Source organism: Sinocyclocheilus rhinocerous, unplaced genomic scaffold (assembly GCF_001515625.1).
Source record: "Sinocyclocheilus rhinocerous isolate Xijiao unplaced genomic scaffold, SAMN03320098_v1.1 scaffold711, whole genome shotgun sequence".
Classification (NCBI taxonomy): Eukaryota; Metazoa; Chordata; class Actinopteri; order Cypriniformes; family Cyprinidae; genus Sinocyclocheilus; species Sinocyclocheilus rhinocerous.
In genome coordinates, this window is record NW_015641018.1 from 2,962,357 (window position 1) to 2,978,900 (window position 16,544).

The window sequence follows — 16,544 nt, forward strand, 5'->3', positions numbered from 1 at the left end:
TGGGAAGATTTGCATAACGCCGCCCAAATGTTCACGCAAAGAAAGAAGGCGTAACTTTTATTCTTGTTTATGTCTCCTCGCTCCGGCCGGGACACGGCATCAACAGTATGGTGAGGGAAGTAACATTTCCGTCACACGCTTGAGGTATTCGGCCAATCACAACGCACTGGATAGCTGGCCAATCACAGCACACCTCGCTTTTTCAGACCGATGAGCTTTGTAAAAATCGACGCGTTTCAAAAAGGCAGGGCATAGAGGAGAAACAATAATGTACAGTATGTGGAAAATAATGTGTTTTTTTTTTACTTTAAACCGCATAAACACATTTCATTACACCAAATACACAAAATAATGTTCTTTTTAGCAGCATCATATGACCCCTTTAAGAAAGAGTAATCCATTTTACTCACCCTATGACGAAGAGAGGCCCATATATTTAGGTTCAATTTTTTTTTTTTGCTGTTTAAAGTGATTTTTTTAATGTTCAAGGACTCATGCTTCTTGTGTCTGAACAATTACAGACAAATATGAAAAAAACGTTACATATGTGTTTGTGTTTTAGAAAGTTATAATATGAGGCTACGCTGTTAGCACGATGTTAGCTCTAAACTGTGCTGGATAATACAAGTTTGTTAAAATGGTAGGTGTGGGGTAATTTGATCCAGTGGATCACCCATTCTTATGGTTATAAAGTATTATTGTATTTCTATGTTACATTTCATTAATTTTAGACCAAACATATTGTTTTGAATTTAATCTTCCCCCCTGAAAATTTTAAATAGACCTTGTTTATGAAAATTGGCCATTGAAGTTTTTATGAAATTGTATTTCCCTGCACAATTAAGGCTCCAATCCATCACAAGGCACACACATAGATTTTAAGAAGTCATTTTATTGAATTTCTTTTCCTTTGATATAGCAGGAGCTGAAAATGTTCAGAGACCACTTTTTTTTGGAAAGCCATATTTTGAAAGCAGTTTATTTTAGATTCAAAGTGATTAATCCCAAAGATGCACCACATCCTGAAATTTATGTACATATTTAAGTTGGACTCATTACTGTCATGTGCTCACTTTAAACACACCGTAGGTTAAAAACTGGCTCAACTCACCCTGCTCCCCCTTATATATATATATATATATATATATATATGACCACACGACAAGCAAACATATACATTATATGTAACAAAAGTGGTATTTGTATATTTATTCTGACATGTTTATATTTTGTAGTGCTTTGACACAGACTAATTATGGATTTAAACAGCTATTTACAGCAGCAAATTATAATGTTTACATTTCAAATCTAGACACGTTCATAAAAAAATGCTCAAATCTACAGATACCATAAAATACAAACATCATGATCTGAAATGTGTGTGTGTGTGTGTGTGTACTTAATGAGACAACACATATCATGTTTGAAACATTTAACCATGATCATATTTTAAACTTGCCTATTTTTTACATAAAGTCTCAAAACATGCTTGCTTGAAGCAATAGACTATAAAAACAAACCTTCAAAAGCACCTATACACTCTGCTCATTTGAACAAATTGATTAAACGTCAGTATGCAGTAAATTTGTATTAGATTTTTTCTGGCACATTGTACGTATGCAGACTTCAGATGAATGCAAATTTCCTCTACAAGAGACATGGCATGGTCTCTTTTCCACTGTAATGATCAAATATCCTCATATCCCCCATCAACGGAGGTTATCTGACTGGATGGCAGTGTCTGGCAGGAAAGGTCCACGCAGGCAGATGAAGTCTGGTCTGCTGATCACTGAGCTGCTGGCCTCCATGCTGCCCTGCCACTGGAAATGAAAACTGGAGTGAGGACTGCAAAGTCTCAATGGCACCTGAAAAAGTCTCCTCAGAACAGCTTTGCGCAGGAGGATGTACACCCACGGATCGAGGATCTGGTTCCAGGTCGCCATGCGCACAACCAGGAGCATATGAGTGTATGATGTCTGATCCTCACCGTGATCCTCCAGGCTGAAGATGATGCCTGTTATCTGGGGAACAAACCATATAATGCATTAAACCAGGGCTGTCCAAACTCGGTCCTGGAGGGCCGGTGTCCTGCAGAGTTTAGCTCCAACCCTAATTAAACACACCTGAACCAGCTAATCAAGCTCTTACTAGGCATAGAAACTTCCAGTCAGGTGTGTTGAGGCGAGTTGGAGCTAAACTCTGCAGGACACCGGCCCTCCAGGACCCAGTTTGGACAGCCCTGCATTAAACATTTCACACAAAAATTATACATCTGCATGTGTGGCTCCAAACAGAAAAAAATTATTTTTCAATATGCTCAATTAACCAATTGTATTTATACATTGTATTTGAATTATGTGCCCTCCAGAAGCTTGCGTTCTGCAAGTGAACGGTGCATTATAGTGCCACCCCAAAGAGGCACAAAATCACTTTCACAGACTTTTAACTTAACTGTTCTCTCCTGGTGGGATGACCTGCCCAACTCAATCCCAGCAGCTGAGTCCTCAACCATCTTCAAGGAACGACTAAAACACATCTCTTCCATCTACACTTGAGCCTCTAACACTAGCACTCTCTATTCTATTTCTATTCTAACTACTTGTAAAAAAAATTGACCCTCTAACACTATTCTTTTTCTGTTCTATCTAGCTACATGTTTTGTTTTTATTTATTATAAAACACGACTCTCTAACACCAGCGGTCTCTATTCTTTCGACTTGTTTTCTTTTAATTTATTAAAAAAAACCTTGCTATGTGTACTGCAAGACTTGTGACGGCACTTACATATTACTGCTCTTTTGTTGGTTTTGATTGCTTCTGTTGTCCTCATTTGTAAGTTTCTTTGGATAAAAGCATCTGCTAAATGACTAAACGTAATGTAATATTTATTAAATAAAAATGTTGATATTTTTTAAATAAAAATACTGAAAAAATACTGATTAAATTACATTTATATTTAACACATTTAGTTTTAATAAATATAGATGTACTGTTTATAAATGTATATATATATATATATTAATATTAATTTAGAATTGAATTTTAAAAATCAATTTAAAAATTGTAAAAATTTGACTTAAATTTATTATTTTTTTAACTTATTAATTTTACCATTTAAATAAATTTATATTTACATCTATATACTTACATCTATATATTTTATGTTGAATTAACTAAGATGTCATTATTTACTCAGTGGGGGGAGATATTTTTATTCTCACGTTTATTGATAATTAATAAAAAATATAAATAATTACAGAATCTTATCTTTTCTGCTTTTCTTTTTTTTTGAGAGAGAGAGAAATAAGAAGTGTGAAAAATAGGACGTATTTTCTTACCAAAATTGGCCCCCAGCACACACAGGAAACCAGCATGATTGCCAAAAGCTGGCAGACCATCTCAGAATGGTGTGATGTGTTACGGCTATGGCGATGATGATCTCGGTCAAGTTGTACCCTACTCCGCAGGAGAGTGAGAAAAGTCACGCTATTGCACACCAATGAGACGAGGAGAGCCAGCAAACCCAGCGCAGAGAACAGTATCGTCAGAAGCACATCCACCCAATCGCGCGGCCCCTGCAGGCGGAAGAAGCACCAGCTTTGTGAACGCTGCACCTGGTAGGACCTCTGAAGCAGGAGGGGCAGCAGGGCCACCAGCAGACCCAGCAGCCAGGTTAAACCCAACAGCCTCCTGACGTGATGGGACCCCCGCACTGTGACGTGGAAGAGAGGACGGGTCACTCCGATGCAGCGCTCCACCGCCATCAAGCCTCCGAGCAGCAGAGGAGTCAAGCCAAAGAAAGCCATAGAAACGCCAAAAAAGTCACACAGAGACTTGTGAGGGTCAAATGTTTCCCAGGCTTTCTGTGAGGCGTATACGTAGAGAGCCAGAGAGCCGTTGATCAGGTGTCCCAAGAAGTCAGTCACCACCAGACCACTAGCAAACATGAGGAAGGCTGCTTTAGACTTCAGTCTGAACCTGCGGTAGGCTTTGATCAAGATGAAGAGGGCCAGAGTGTTGGAAGCGATGCCCACCGTCATCGAGATGGCAGTCGGGGTCACAGAAACGTCCTTTTTGGTAGAGCTCCCGTTACACACATCACTCGACACCAAGCACCCAGCATTAGCTGAACCATTATAAAGCATGGTCGTCAATTCACACTGCAAACAAACTAAATATTAGTGATGTTATTTGTGTTAAACAAAACTGATAAGAACTGTAGACTGTCGTTATTTACAGTATAGAAACCCAAATGTGAAATTAAAATGCCTTCGTTTTGTTCTCAGCCAGACTCTAAAAACAACACTAAACAGAATATGTAACTTTTTGTTCAGTTTTTATTTCCACAATTAGTTTCAGATGTATGTGAACATTTTTTAAATTGTTCCTATTATACTATTCTAGATTTCTACCCATTTATGATCAATCTGTTGTGAAAAGTTAAAATATAAAATGTGAAAATATAAGTAGGCTATTGAATATAGATAATCTAGATGAATTTATAGTTAACTTATATAAAATATTTATTCAAAGTTGTTAAATAATAATAAATTGCTCTGTTAAATAATAAAATGCTATGTGACTCCAAAGCTTTCCAAAAAGTTTAGTAATTAGTAACCTAAATCTTCATAAATATCCTATATAAACAGGTCTTGAGTTCAGAATTTTATTGAAAAGTACTTCCATAATTTGAACTCACAAATTATTGAACAAATCGTATCCACACATCAAATCAATATTGCTTCACTTTGTAGATCTATTATTTCCAAACAATTATTCCAGTTTTACTCACCGTAATCTGCTAATCAAGAGTCTCAGTGCTCCAGGTTCATTCACTCTTCCCGTGTAAATCCACGGACTGTGCTGGAAGAGTGTGTGATGAGCGCGCTCTGAATTCACCACAGTTAATGTGAGTTCCCCCTCGCGCGTCGTGGTGGTGCGATACGTGGTTTGATCAAAATGTCTTCAATATTGCAGTCCTATGGGTTTTGGTCTACCATTATAATATAATAAAATCATTTGGTCTGATTATGGTCCCGAACAGATTTTACAACATACTATTTTCAATCCTACCGGAGCTGAACACCCGCTGCGCGTGCCAAATCTGCCATTACGCACGGGATATTTCCTGGGGCATTGGCTATTGTGAAACGAGGTTCATTCGTTCATTCATATTTATTGATTAATAGAATTTTATGTTTAAGTATTAATAAACTGCATATAAAGTGCGATTTTTTTTAAATGTGGAAGTCAAGTCATTGCCATTTTTACAAAGTTTTGCTTTCTTTCAATCTTTCTTTATCAATTCATTAACTAACATTAATGGACAATGAGCAATACATTTGTTACAGTATTGTTCAGTGTTAGTTCACGTTAAATAATGTAATCGACAAATGTTAACAAATGGAACCCTGTAAACACGAAGAAAAAGACAGCGCTAGCCTTTATTTCTACATATTTTTATTTCATCAAAACGCACGGCAAAATTTTTTAATGAGGAAGACAAACGGCACTTTTTTTGTAGAATGATTCACAATGTGGCCAAATTCACTTGCAGGAACAGTTAGAAAGCAAAAGCACCTCATCCTTTTATAACAAAAGTAAAACATAAGCTAGATGGATTATGTTTTATATGTTTTTTTGTAACAAGTGCACAGCAGGATATAAAATTTACATCATAAAAGAGATTTGCATGAAGCACAGCCTGAATGTAACTTGGCAATTAGAGGGCTTTTTATATGAAGGGACTAAACTCAACCATTACTTTTCTTTGAAGTGTTCAAACAGCAGTACAGTTTATAAAACTGAAACACATGAGGATTGACAGAATAACTCATGATGTCTTTTAATGGTAGAGAGACAAACACTTATATTTTAAAAAATGTATACAATTCTAAAAATGTAAATAAGCATTATACATAATTTGTTTTGTTTTGGTTGCTTGTTTTGAATTTTTTTGTCAGTTTTCTGTTGAACAACACCGTGTAATGAATCAAATACCATTCAAACTAAATCAACGGATTAAAAGATAGGTCAGTCCTGAGTATGTATCAGTCTTTGCTTTCATCTTTCTCTGCTGAAGTCCATACTGCCAAATCTTCATATTTCCACAACAAGATCAACAGCACTTCAGACATGTAATCTCTTCAAAACATTCAATTTCTCTCCTCTGTCCTCCTTCACCACGTCTTTAACAGCTGATGATTTTGCCACATTCTTCACAGGAAAAACTAAAACAATCAGCAGTCAGTTCTTCTCAGCTCCACATACACAGGAACTCAAACCAACCTCATCCACTGCTAAAAATCCCCTCTTTTCCTTCTGTCCCCTCACTGAGGTAGAAGCATTCCCCTCTCCAGCTATCCTACAACATGCCCTCTAGACCCAATCCACTCACACCTTCTCCAAGCAGTCTTTCCTACACTTCTACCAGCACTTATTCACATATCATCAACACATCTCCTCTCACTGGCATTTTCCACACCGCATTCAAACAGGCTCTGGTAACCTCACTGCTCAAAAAACCTACATTAAACACTTCACTTATAGATAGCTACAGACCTCTCTCTCTCCTTCCATTCAGCAAAAACACTTGAACGCGTTTTTTTCAACCAGGCATCATGTCTTTCACAGAATAACCAACTGGACATTAACCAGTCAGGTTTCAGAAGTGGCCATTCAACTGAGACTGCATTACTGTCAGTCACTGTTGCCTTGTGGATTGCGAAAGCTGATTCCAAATCATCAGTACTTATTCTGCTGAATCTATCTTCTGCTTTTGACACTGTGAATCGTCACATTCTCCTGTCCACCCTCTGATCACTGGGCATCATGGGGATTCCACTTTGCTGATTTGAATCCTATCTCACAGGTAGGTCTTTCAGGGTGGCCTGGGGAGGGGAGGTATCCAAATAATATCAACTGGTCACTGGGGTTCCTCAGGGATCCGTTCTTGGACCCCTCCTCTTCTCCATATACACTACATCACTGGGACCCATCATACAGGCACATGGTTTCTCCTATTATTGCTATGCTGATGACACACAGCTCTTATCTTTCATTTCAACCAGATAACGGTAGCTGCACAGATCTCAGGCTGCCTGGCAGACATCTCGGCATGCATGAAAGAACATCAACTACAGCTCAACCTAGCAAAGACTGAGCTTCTTGTCTTCCCTGCTACCCCAACACTACAGCACGATTTCACCATCCAGCTAGGTTCATCAACAATTACCCCACCAAGTTTGGTCAGAAATCTTGGTGTAATCTTTGATGACCACCTGACTTTCAAAGACCACATTGCAAAAACTGCTCGATCTTGCAGGTTTGCATTGCACAATTAAAAAAAAAAAAAAATCAGGCCCTTCCTAATGGAGCATGCTGCACAACTTCTAGTCCAGGTCTGCTAAATTAATAAATGTAAATGTAAAGCCAGTTTAACATAACGCTTAAATTTGCATTTAACAGATGCTGTTGTGCAGAGTGAATACTGTACAAGTATGAATATTATCAGTATATGCATTTCCCTGCTAATAGAATCTATGAATTTGGTGTTCCATATGCTCTGTCTGATGTTTTTGATGTTATTATTGAAATGAATTGTATAGAGTACAATTCTGTTTTAAAGGTTTTTAGCATGAGAAGCAGCACATTTGAATACTTACATTTTTTTAGTGGTTAAACAAATTTTAATTTTAATTTACCAGATTAAAAAAAGCTTATCTTTTAAAGGAACGGTTAATCTAAATATGAAAATTTGCTGAAAATGTGCTCACCCTCAGGCCATCCAAGATGTGGATGAGTTTATTTCTTCATCAGATTTGGAGAAATGGTTCACCAATGGATCCTCTGCAGCTGAATGGGTGCCGTCAGAATAAGAGTCCAAGCATCCGATAAAATCACAATAATCCACAAGTTATCCACACAACTCCAGTCCATGAATTAATGTCTTGTGAAGCGAAAAACTACATGTTTGTCAGAAACAAATCCATCTTTAAGGCATTTAACTTTAAACTTCTGTCACTTCTGGTCAAAATACCAGCCCATAATAACGCTTCCTCCAGAAAAAAAAGTCCTCCTGCCGTCCTCAAAATCCACCCAGATGTTTGTTTAGAACATTTTGGACTGTTTTTTCTTGTAAACGGTGCTTGATCTGTGCATATTTCACTCCTGATTCAGACAAGACAACTTTTTCCCTGGAAAAAGCAATATTATACCGTAAATAGTAAAAAATGTCTGATGGATTGTTTTATTAAAAACAAAAATTTGTTTATTATTGATGGCCTGGTGTCATGCACTTGTGAATTATTGTGATCAGGTGTCTGGACTGTCATTCTGACGGCACCCATTCACTGCAGAGGATCCATTGGTGAACAAGTGGTATAATGCTACATTTGTCCAAAGCTGTTCCCATGAAGAAACAAACTCATTTACATCTTGGATGGCCTGAGGGTGGGAAAAATTTCAGCTAATTTTCAATTTTGCATGAACTATTCCTTAAAAAGCATGAACAAATATCTTTCTAATTGTTTTCAGCAACCTCTAAAACAACAGGTGTATCCAAGGACACAGCATGTACTGGAAAGGCCATTATGTCCACATGAAAAAGCAACGAGTTGTTTAATCCTCTGCCTTAAGTCAACATCATCACAGCTTTTAAAAAACACTCTAGATGAACCAAAGTCGAAGAACTCAAATGTAACATTCTAATCAGGGCTAAATTTCTGTACTGAAGAAACCTGAGCTGCAAATTGTTTTAATGACTACTTTATGATAAAAAGTCAGCCTGATGGGTCCAAAGAAGGACAAATCACAGACAAAATGCTGGACTAGGCAATATATTTCTTGTGGCAGGTTGTACGTACTTACCAGAAAAGGATTCTAAGTGGCCTAAAGTAAATACAAAAACCTTAAAATAAATCTATGGAAGCCTCTCATCTTGTGAAAGTAAGGCCATTTTACAACATTAACTTGATTGCTTCTGGTAAAACAGTGTGGCCAAAAACAAAATAAGAAGTGGGAATAAAAAGGACAAACAAAAATAAATAAATAAGACACCTCTGGCTCTGAAACAGTCGTATAGCACAGATTTGCACCATAACACAGAGCACAAAGAGAACTGAAAGAGAGGATACTTGTGCCTTGGCAGAGAACAAGGTTTGTAATACTAAAATGAATCATGACCTACAAGTCTTTAAGCCCAGAAAACGAGAATGAAGAGTGTCTCTCTTTAGAGTGTAATGTAGGGAGGCCGTTTTTCTCAGGGCAGGTCAGAAAGAATCTCTGAAAGAGCAAAAGAACACACTGAGATGAGCTGCATTACTCTTTGTAACATAAAACTGGAGTGTGGTTTTGTGCTGTTCATTTCTCCAGACTCTATTACTCTAGGACTCTAGAAGAAGAAAACGTTTGTTGATTAATCTTGCTGGAATCCTATTGTGTTTGTGCACTATAAAACATTTAAACATAATACAAGAAAAATGCAAATCTAAAATAATTTTTTTTAAATGTATCCATTACTGCCGGTCATGATATAGCTAAGATTTTTTATGTTTTTGAAAGAATCCTCTTATGCACACCAAGGCTGCATTCATTTGATCGAAAATACATTAAAAACAGTAGTATTGTTAAATATTATTACAATTCAAAAGAACTGTTTTCTATTGTAATATATTTTAAAATGTCATTTATTCCTGTGACGCAAAGTTGAATCAGCAGCATCATTCCTCCAGGCTCCAGTGTAGCGTTCCCAGCTGAACAGACGCACTTTACTCTCAGGAACTGATGTTTATAAAGGACTTAATTTCCAAAAAACACAGTAAGAGCTGAATAAAAACAAACAAAGTGTCATTAGACAGCTTCCTGCAAATTATAAATAAATGTCCAAAACAAACCTATAAACTAATAGATACACAGTTGCAATCTGATTGGCCTACATCATAAATAGTGTGACAGTCAATCACATTTTTAGTATACAGGCTAATGTAATAGCCTTGCCTTACAGTACTGTAGTAAGCCTGAATAATATGAATTATTTTATTTATATAACACTGACAGTAACAATATTTAATGCAGACAAAGAACCTACGAAAAAATGAGTTTTAAACAATTGTCAAACTTCTTACAAAGTGCTACCTATATCATATATGACCTATTTTGATTTTATAAATCACACCAATCTCCTTTTAGAGTGCAATGTGAACTAAATGAAACACCTGAGTTAACAATGAATTAATTTTGGTACAACTGATGATATCAAATTAGAGAGAAAAACATAAAACATATAAAATGACCAAATAAAGACCTGATTTGCTGTAAACAATCTATCTGGAGTGCAAACCAAGAGAAACTATAACATTGACGAGGCAACAATACACTGTGTTCTGCTTAAAACAGTAACAATGAATCACACACTCTCTGAATAACAACATTAGCAAATGAAATGGTCATAACTGATATCCGAAACTTGCATATATGCTAACGACCCGCTAAACGTTAGTTAATAGCTTCAGAGGAGATCGCTAAAATAAACACTTCAAAGTTTACCACACAGCATGAAATTAAAACGGTACCTTGTGCCCTCCATCAGGAGCTAAGAGATAGAGAGAAACCTTTTAAACGTATATTCGTACAGCGTGTACCCAAAAGTTCATCTTTCTTCTCTGGTAACGTTAATCAGAATGACGCTTCACGTAGAAATTCGCCAATGTACACATACAGCGCCTTTCCATGACAACACCGCCCTCTATGGACGGAGGTAAAGGTGTCAGTGATTAGGGGATTTAATGGTCATTTACATTAAGTGTCACGTGATCTTTCAGAAATCATTCTAATATGCTGATTTGCTCAAGAAACCGTATTATTAATGTTGAAAACAGTTGTGCTGATTTATATTTTTGTGGAAACATTTCTGTCATAACCCATCTCTTTCCCCTCTCCGCTCAGTGGTCTGTCTGTCTGTGATTTCACAGGTTCTCTGCAGATCTCAGATTAACTTTCGCATATTGCTGCTCCGAGTGTTGTCTGAAAGCATGAATATAACAGCAGTTATGGAATCTTTTTATCTAATAATATCTCTGAGTGTCTGAATTTAAATTATACTGCAATACGATCAGGTGCAGTGGCCAAAAAGACGTAATGAGGTTCTTGAAAAGTAAAATTACATTTTGATTTTACAAGACGCCTCATGTCTAGATGTGAAAAATGTTCTTACTCCAGTTTTAAAGTCATGGACAGTGGTAGTAATTGGTGAGAAAATCTGTCACTTTAGGCTGGTGGCCTAAAGGTTACAGATCTTCATTTAACAAACCAGGTTTAACCCCAAAGTAGAAGTTACACTCTTAAAAATAAAGGTGCTTAAATGGTTCTTCACAGCGATGCCATAGAAGAACCACTTTTGGTTCCACAAAGAACCAGTCAGTCATAGGTTCTTTAAAGAACCTCTTTCTTACCTTTTTATAATCTAAAGAACCTTCTTTTGCCACAAAGAACCTTTTGTGAAACAGAAAGGTTCTTCAGATGTTAAAGGTTCTTTATGGAACCATTTAGACAAAAATTTAGACAAAAAGGTTCTTCTATGGCATCGTGAAGCACCTTTATTTTTAAGAGTGTACCCAGAATTTAAGAGATACTGATCACAATCCTGCTCTCTTTTTACAGGAAACTTGCAGGAGGCATGTGCCGTCAGTTAAGGTACTGTAAATCACTTTGGATAAAATCAAATGCTAAATAAACAACTAAATGTATCATTTATAGGCCCACTTTTTAGAGTTCTTCATTCCTGTAAGCAAGTCAAGAGCCACTAGAGGGCAAAGTCTGTCTACGTAACAGTCATGTAAGTAGAAAATCCAGCCTAACCTCCTTTTCTTGATCACCCCATCATTTCGCACAGCTTTTGGAACAGTACTCTAAAATACTACTATTTCTGCAAAATATAATATGCATACTACAGTATGCAACCAGAGCACAATATGTAAATTGTCTAAATCAGGGCTGTCCAAACTCGGTCCTGGAGGGCCGGTGTCCTGCAGAGTTTAGCTCCAACTTGCCTCAACACACCTGCCTTTAAGTTTCTATGCCTAGTAAGAGCTTGATTAGCTGGTTCAGGTGTGTTTAATTAGGGTTGGAGCTAAACTCTGCAGGACACCGGCCCTCCAGGACTGAGTTTGGACAGCCCTGGTCTAAATGATCCATTGCATTTGACAAAATATATGGTACATAGCGGTGCATACTGCATTAAAAGTCTCAGAATTCAACAAGCTCGACTTGACCTTTCATTTAAAGGGTGATGAATGAACCGAATGAAACAATTACAGCTGTTCTTGTTTTTTTCTTCTTTCTGACTTTAAATGATAACTGGATACCACTACAGTGCACTGAAGCATACTACTATTTATACTACTATATTTAGCACTGCATACATACTGCTGCACTTACTAACTTTAAAAAGTTAGTAAGCAATAAGGAGTGTATGTATGTTATGTAGTATGCAAGTATCCCATTCGAAATATAGCCAGAGATTCAGTAATCAGATTTAAAGGAATAATTCACCCAAGAATGAAAATTCTGTCATCGTTTACTCAAATTTATCAAACAGTTGTTGGTCCCCACTGACTTCCATAGTATGGAAAAAATTGCTATAGAAGTCAATGGGGAGAAACTGTCTTGTTACCAACATTCTTTAAAATATCTTCTTTTGTGTTCAGCAAATGAAAGAAACTCATATAGGTTTGGAATAACTTGAGGGTGAGTAAATGATGACAAAATGTAAATTTTTGGGTGAACTATCCCTGAGCAATGATCCCTGGGCTGAGCAGACATAATGTTTAATTTATGCAGGAAATGTGTTTTTTTTTTTTCACAATTGTACTTTCAGGATGAAACTTGTAGAGGATTTTGTAAGATGAGAACAAAAGTGGTGTATAGCGACAATAAATGAGTTTATAAAAGACTAATAAATCACATCCACCAATTGTCAGTAGTAATATTCCAGCTGCTACCTTCAAATTCAGAATGCAACCAGAAAGGAAAAGAGAAGGGTCTTACACAGGGCATCTTGAGCTTTTATTATATGGCACAGCAGTGTGAGAACTTACACTGCAAACGAAACAACAACATCCAATTTTGTGAGTAAATGTTCACCCAAAAATTTACATTTTGTCATCATTTACTCACCCTCAAGTTATTCCAAACCTATATGAGTTTCCATTTCTGCTATCAATTAATTAGATAGCAGAAAACCATATTATAGGAAAACCATAAGAACTGTCAGAAACAGCATCAGTGTGGGATGTGCAGGTGTGTTCTTGAACTGATATTGCTTTTGTTCCAAATATGTCATACTTTTAATCTGTGGGTGGCCAGGTCTTATCCACATCTATTTCTGTTTCTTATTAGGGCAAGGGAAGAAGCACCTCTCTGAGACATCTGTCACCACTGTCAAAAACACAAGAGCAAAGACACAGAGTTCCTGCCTTTATTAACACCTGTGGAAAACACACTGCTCAACCGATGCTCTTCTCCGACCAAACATCTTACAAATCAGCCACATTTCACTCTATCCTTCCTCAAAGTTGCATTTTACGCTCTCTCTCTCTGTCTTCCTCTTTGTCTCTCTCTCTGTTGCTTAACGTCCTTGCTGGGTCATTGCACCTCTATTGGAATCAGTTACATGAGAGCTCTGGTATTTGCTGACTATCGTCTGGTGGGATATTGGAGTCAATGACCCTGCAGATTCGCCAGAGGTCATCAGGAAAACCCGATGCTTTTTTGTGTTTAAAAGGGCCAAAATACAATGAAGCTGGTTAGGATATTGATAATCATATAGTGTAGAGCAAAACCACTGGCAGCTCATCCATCACAGATATCCTCAGGGTTGCAAATATATTCATCATTTATTAAAATAATTATAATATTATTTATAATAATTATATTAATTATAATTAGTGGACTTTGATGGAGATCCGCTTTCCTTGCCTTTGGCCACTCTTATTTTGATAAGTTTTCATAAGTAGTGCTGAAATACATTATAGGCTTGCTGGCAAATTCAGTCGGGGATTCATGAGTGTAGACTAGGGCTGATGTTAATGAGTCCAGCTAAGTTTGACAGATCCCTGCTGTCTGGCACTCCAGCATACTTAAAGCAGGAATAATAATAATATGTATACAAAAGAATTCATTGTGGTGAACCCATTCATGGCATCCTAAAATAGTTCAGGAAGCAGGTTAAAATTAGTGTGTTTGATATATAGTTGTTTGTCTGACTATGCATTATGGTTGCTTTAAGAAGCAGACAACCCCATATGGCATTTTTTCTGGTCAAAATATATATTCAGTTTATGCTAAATATTTGTTGTAAACAGTGAAGCTCAATTAAATATATTTTTGAAATTGAAAATGTATTTACTTTCAACTTTCATAGACCACAATATATTTTTAAAGGGGTCATATGATGCGATTTAAATTTTTCCTTTCTCTTTGGAGTTTTCAGGAGTAAGAAAATACATGTTCCCTTTCAGTCGGTCACTCCGAGTCACGTCGGTAATGACCAACGAATTGGGATCTCGCTAAGAGAGACCGATCCACTTCGAGTGTAAACTAAATGAGCCAATGCACATTGGCATGCAATGATTGCATCCAGCTGCCGCTGATCGCAGCGCGAGTATAATTAGGCAGCAGGTGCAATGCATACTCAGCTTTTCGCCTCGGATCCGAGCGGTCACGTCGTTCTGCTCCTGACTTTCTGCTTGAAGAAGACTCAATGAGTTCAGCGTGCTCTTTGGAGCTCTGGTGTTGGCAGTACGGCACTTCAGCGGCAGTAGTTTCCCGTGTCGAGAGTTGTTGCACACATCAGGCTGCACTACCCCGTTTGTGTTGCAAGCGGCCATCTCCCCTGTGCGCTTCAGCATGCTAAAAGAGCTTTTTTTCCCTAAAAGAGCATTCACGGGTGCGTCTTTTTAAAGACGACGTTGCGTCTGGCAAAGTCGATGTTGCGTCTTTGGAAAGAAAACATTGCATCTTGCTATGGACAACGTATCACCCGTGCGTTTCTGGATGCGGTCATTACCTGGCACCAGGTTATGGTCACGATCGCTGCCTCACGTGTCTGGCCGTTAAGCATGCTGAGGCAGCTTTTGTGGACGAGTCATGTTCTCATTGCGGAAGTATGACCGTCGCGGAGTTGCGGACCAGGCTCCATTTCCTGCAAAGGGGCGGGGTTCCAGTGCCTCTGCCTGGATCTAGTGTTCCTCCTGACAAAAGCTGGGGCGGGCGCTACTTCTGGCAGTCGCCTGTCTGGTCTTACGGTGACAGGGAGGAATTCCCTCCGAGGAACCAACCTCCGAGGGCTCCTTCCACCGGCACTTCGCAGCCAGTGGAGCTGCCCAAGGAACGGGCTGGGCCCACCTGTAGGGTACCACTCGTATCCTTTGGCGCTCCCCTGATGATCGGATGTCGATCGCTGCATCGGAGGGTGAGCCAGACCTTTTTGGAAATGATGATCACCTTCTGGGTGGCCAGCAAAGACGGATACGGAAATGGTGGCTATGCTTGCCCAGGCCGCCGAGAGAGTTCGGCTCGAGTGGAAGACTCCACCGTGTCCCGAACCCTCGGAGCTGGATGATTGGTTTCGCGGGGTGGCTCACACTGGTTCTCAGGGCCCCACCACGGTGCCTTTCTTTCCGGAAGTGCATGATGAGCTTATTGAATCATGGACGGCACCTTTCACTGCCAGAAACCACTCCAGTGGCTCGTCCTCCCTCACCACCCTCGACGGTGGGGCAGCGCGGGGTATACGGAAGTCCCTCTGGTGGAGCGGTCATTGAGATGCAATTGTGTCCAAATACCGCCGCCATCTGGCGGGGCAAGCCGTCTCTCTCCCCTTGTCAGCCCTAACCAGCAGTCCTCTCTCGCCAGCAGGCAGCAGCGGTTCGAGAGCGTCATCAAAGGCTCTACTCACGCACCCTCTGCCAAACCGTGGAACCAGGTAAGCGTTGCACCGCACACTCAGACCCCTCTTCGGTCCGCCCACAAGCTCCCCGAGCCGGGTCCCTGTGTTCCACCACGCTGCCCCACCGCAGGTATGTTGGTGGTCCCACTGGTCCAGCTTGTACAGTGTCTGGGTTTCCTGGTAGCGCTAGCCAGCCGGTCTCACTGGCTCCTGCGGACCATCTGACTCGGCTATGTGATACTTATTTTAAAGTACAGAGACAGAATACCAACCAAAAAATCCAGAAAAAACACATTATATAAAGGTTAGAAATTGATTTGCATTTCAGTGAACTGTTGTTTGGCAACTCGAAGTTTCAGCTCCCTCCACAGATTTTATATAGGATTGAGGTCTGGAGACCGGCTAGGCCACTCCATGACCTTAATGTGCTTCTTCTTGAGCCACTCCTTTGTTGCCTTGGCAGTATGTTTCGGGTCATTGTCATGCTGGAAGACCCATCCATGACCCATCTTCAGGTTTCTGGCTGAGGGAAGAAGGTTCTCGTCCAAGATTTTACAGTACATGGCCCCGTCCATTTGCCCCTCAATGCAGTGAAGTC

General features: G+C 39.0%; 1 protein-coding gene across 1 annotated transcript; it reads right to left on the bottom strand.

The window, feature by feature from the left end:
• Positions 1-1,539: 1,539 nt before the first annotated feature.
• Positions 1,540-4,145, bottom strand: LOC107753832 (prostaglandin F2-alpha receptor-like). Its single transcript, XM_016570092.1, has 2 exons — positions 3,339-4,145; positions 1,540-2,021 (listed from the first exon to the last, which is right to left on the bottom strand). Exons 1-2 carry the CDS (start codon positions 4,143-4,145, stop codon positions 1,710-1,712), a joined length of 1,119 nt encoding a protein of 372 aa, XP_016425578.1. The 3' UTR covers positions 1,540-1,709.
• Between the last annotated feature and the right edge of the window lie 12,399 nt (positions 4,146-16,544).

Coding starts and splice junctions, on each gene's coding strand:
- LOC107753832 (XM_016570092.1), bottom strand. CDS start 4,145: ATGCTTTATAATGGTTCAGCTAATGCTGGGTGCTTGGTGTCGAGTGAT. Junction 2,022..3,338: donor TGTGCTGGGGGCCAATTTTG/GTAAGAAAATAC, acceptor TTTGTTCCCCAG/ATAACAGGCATCATCTTCAG.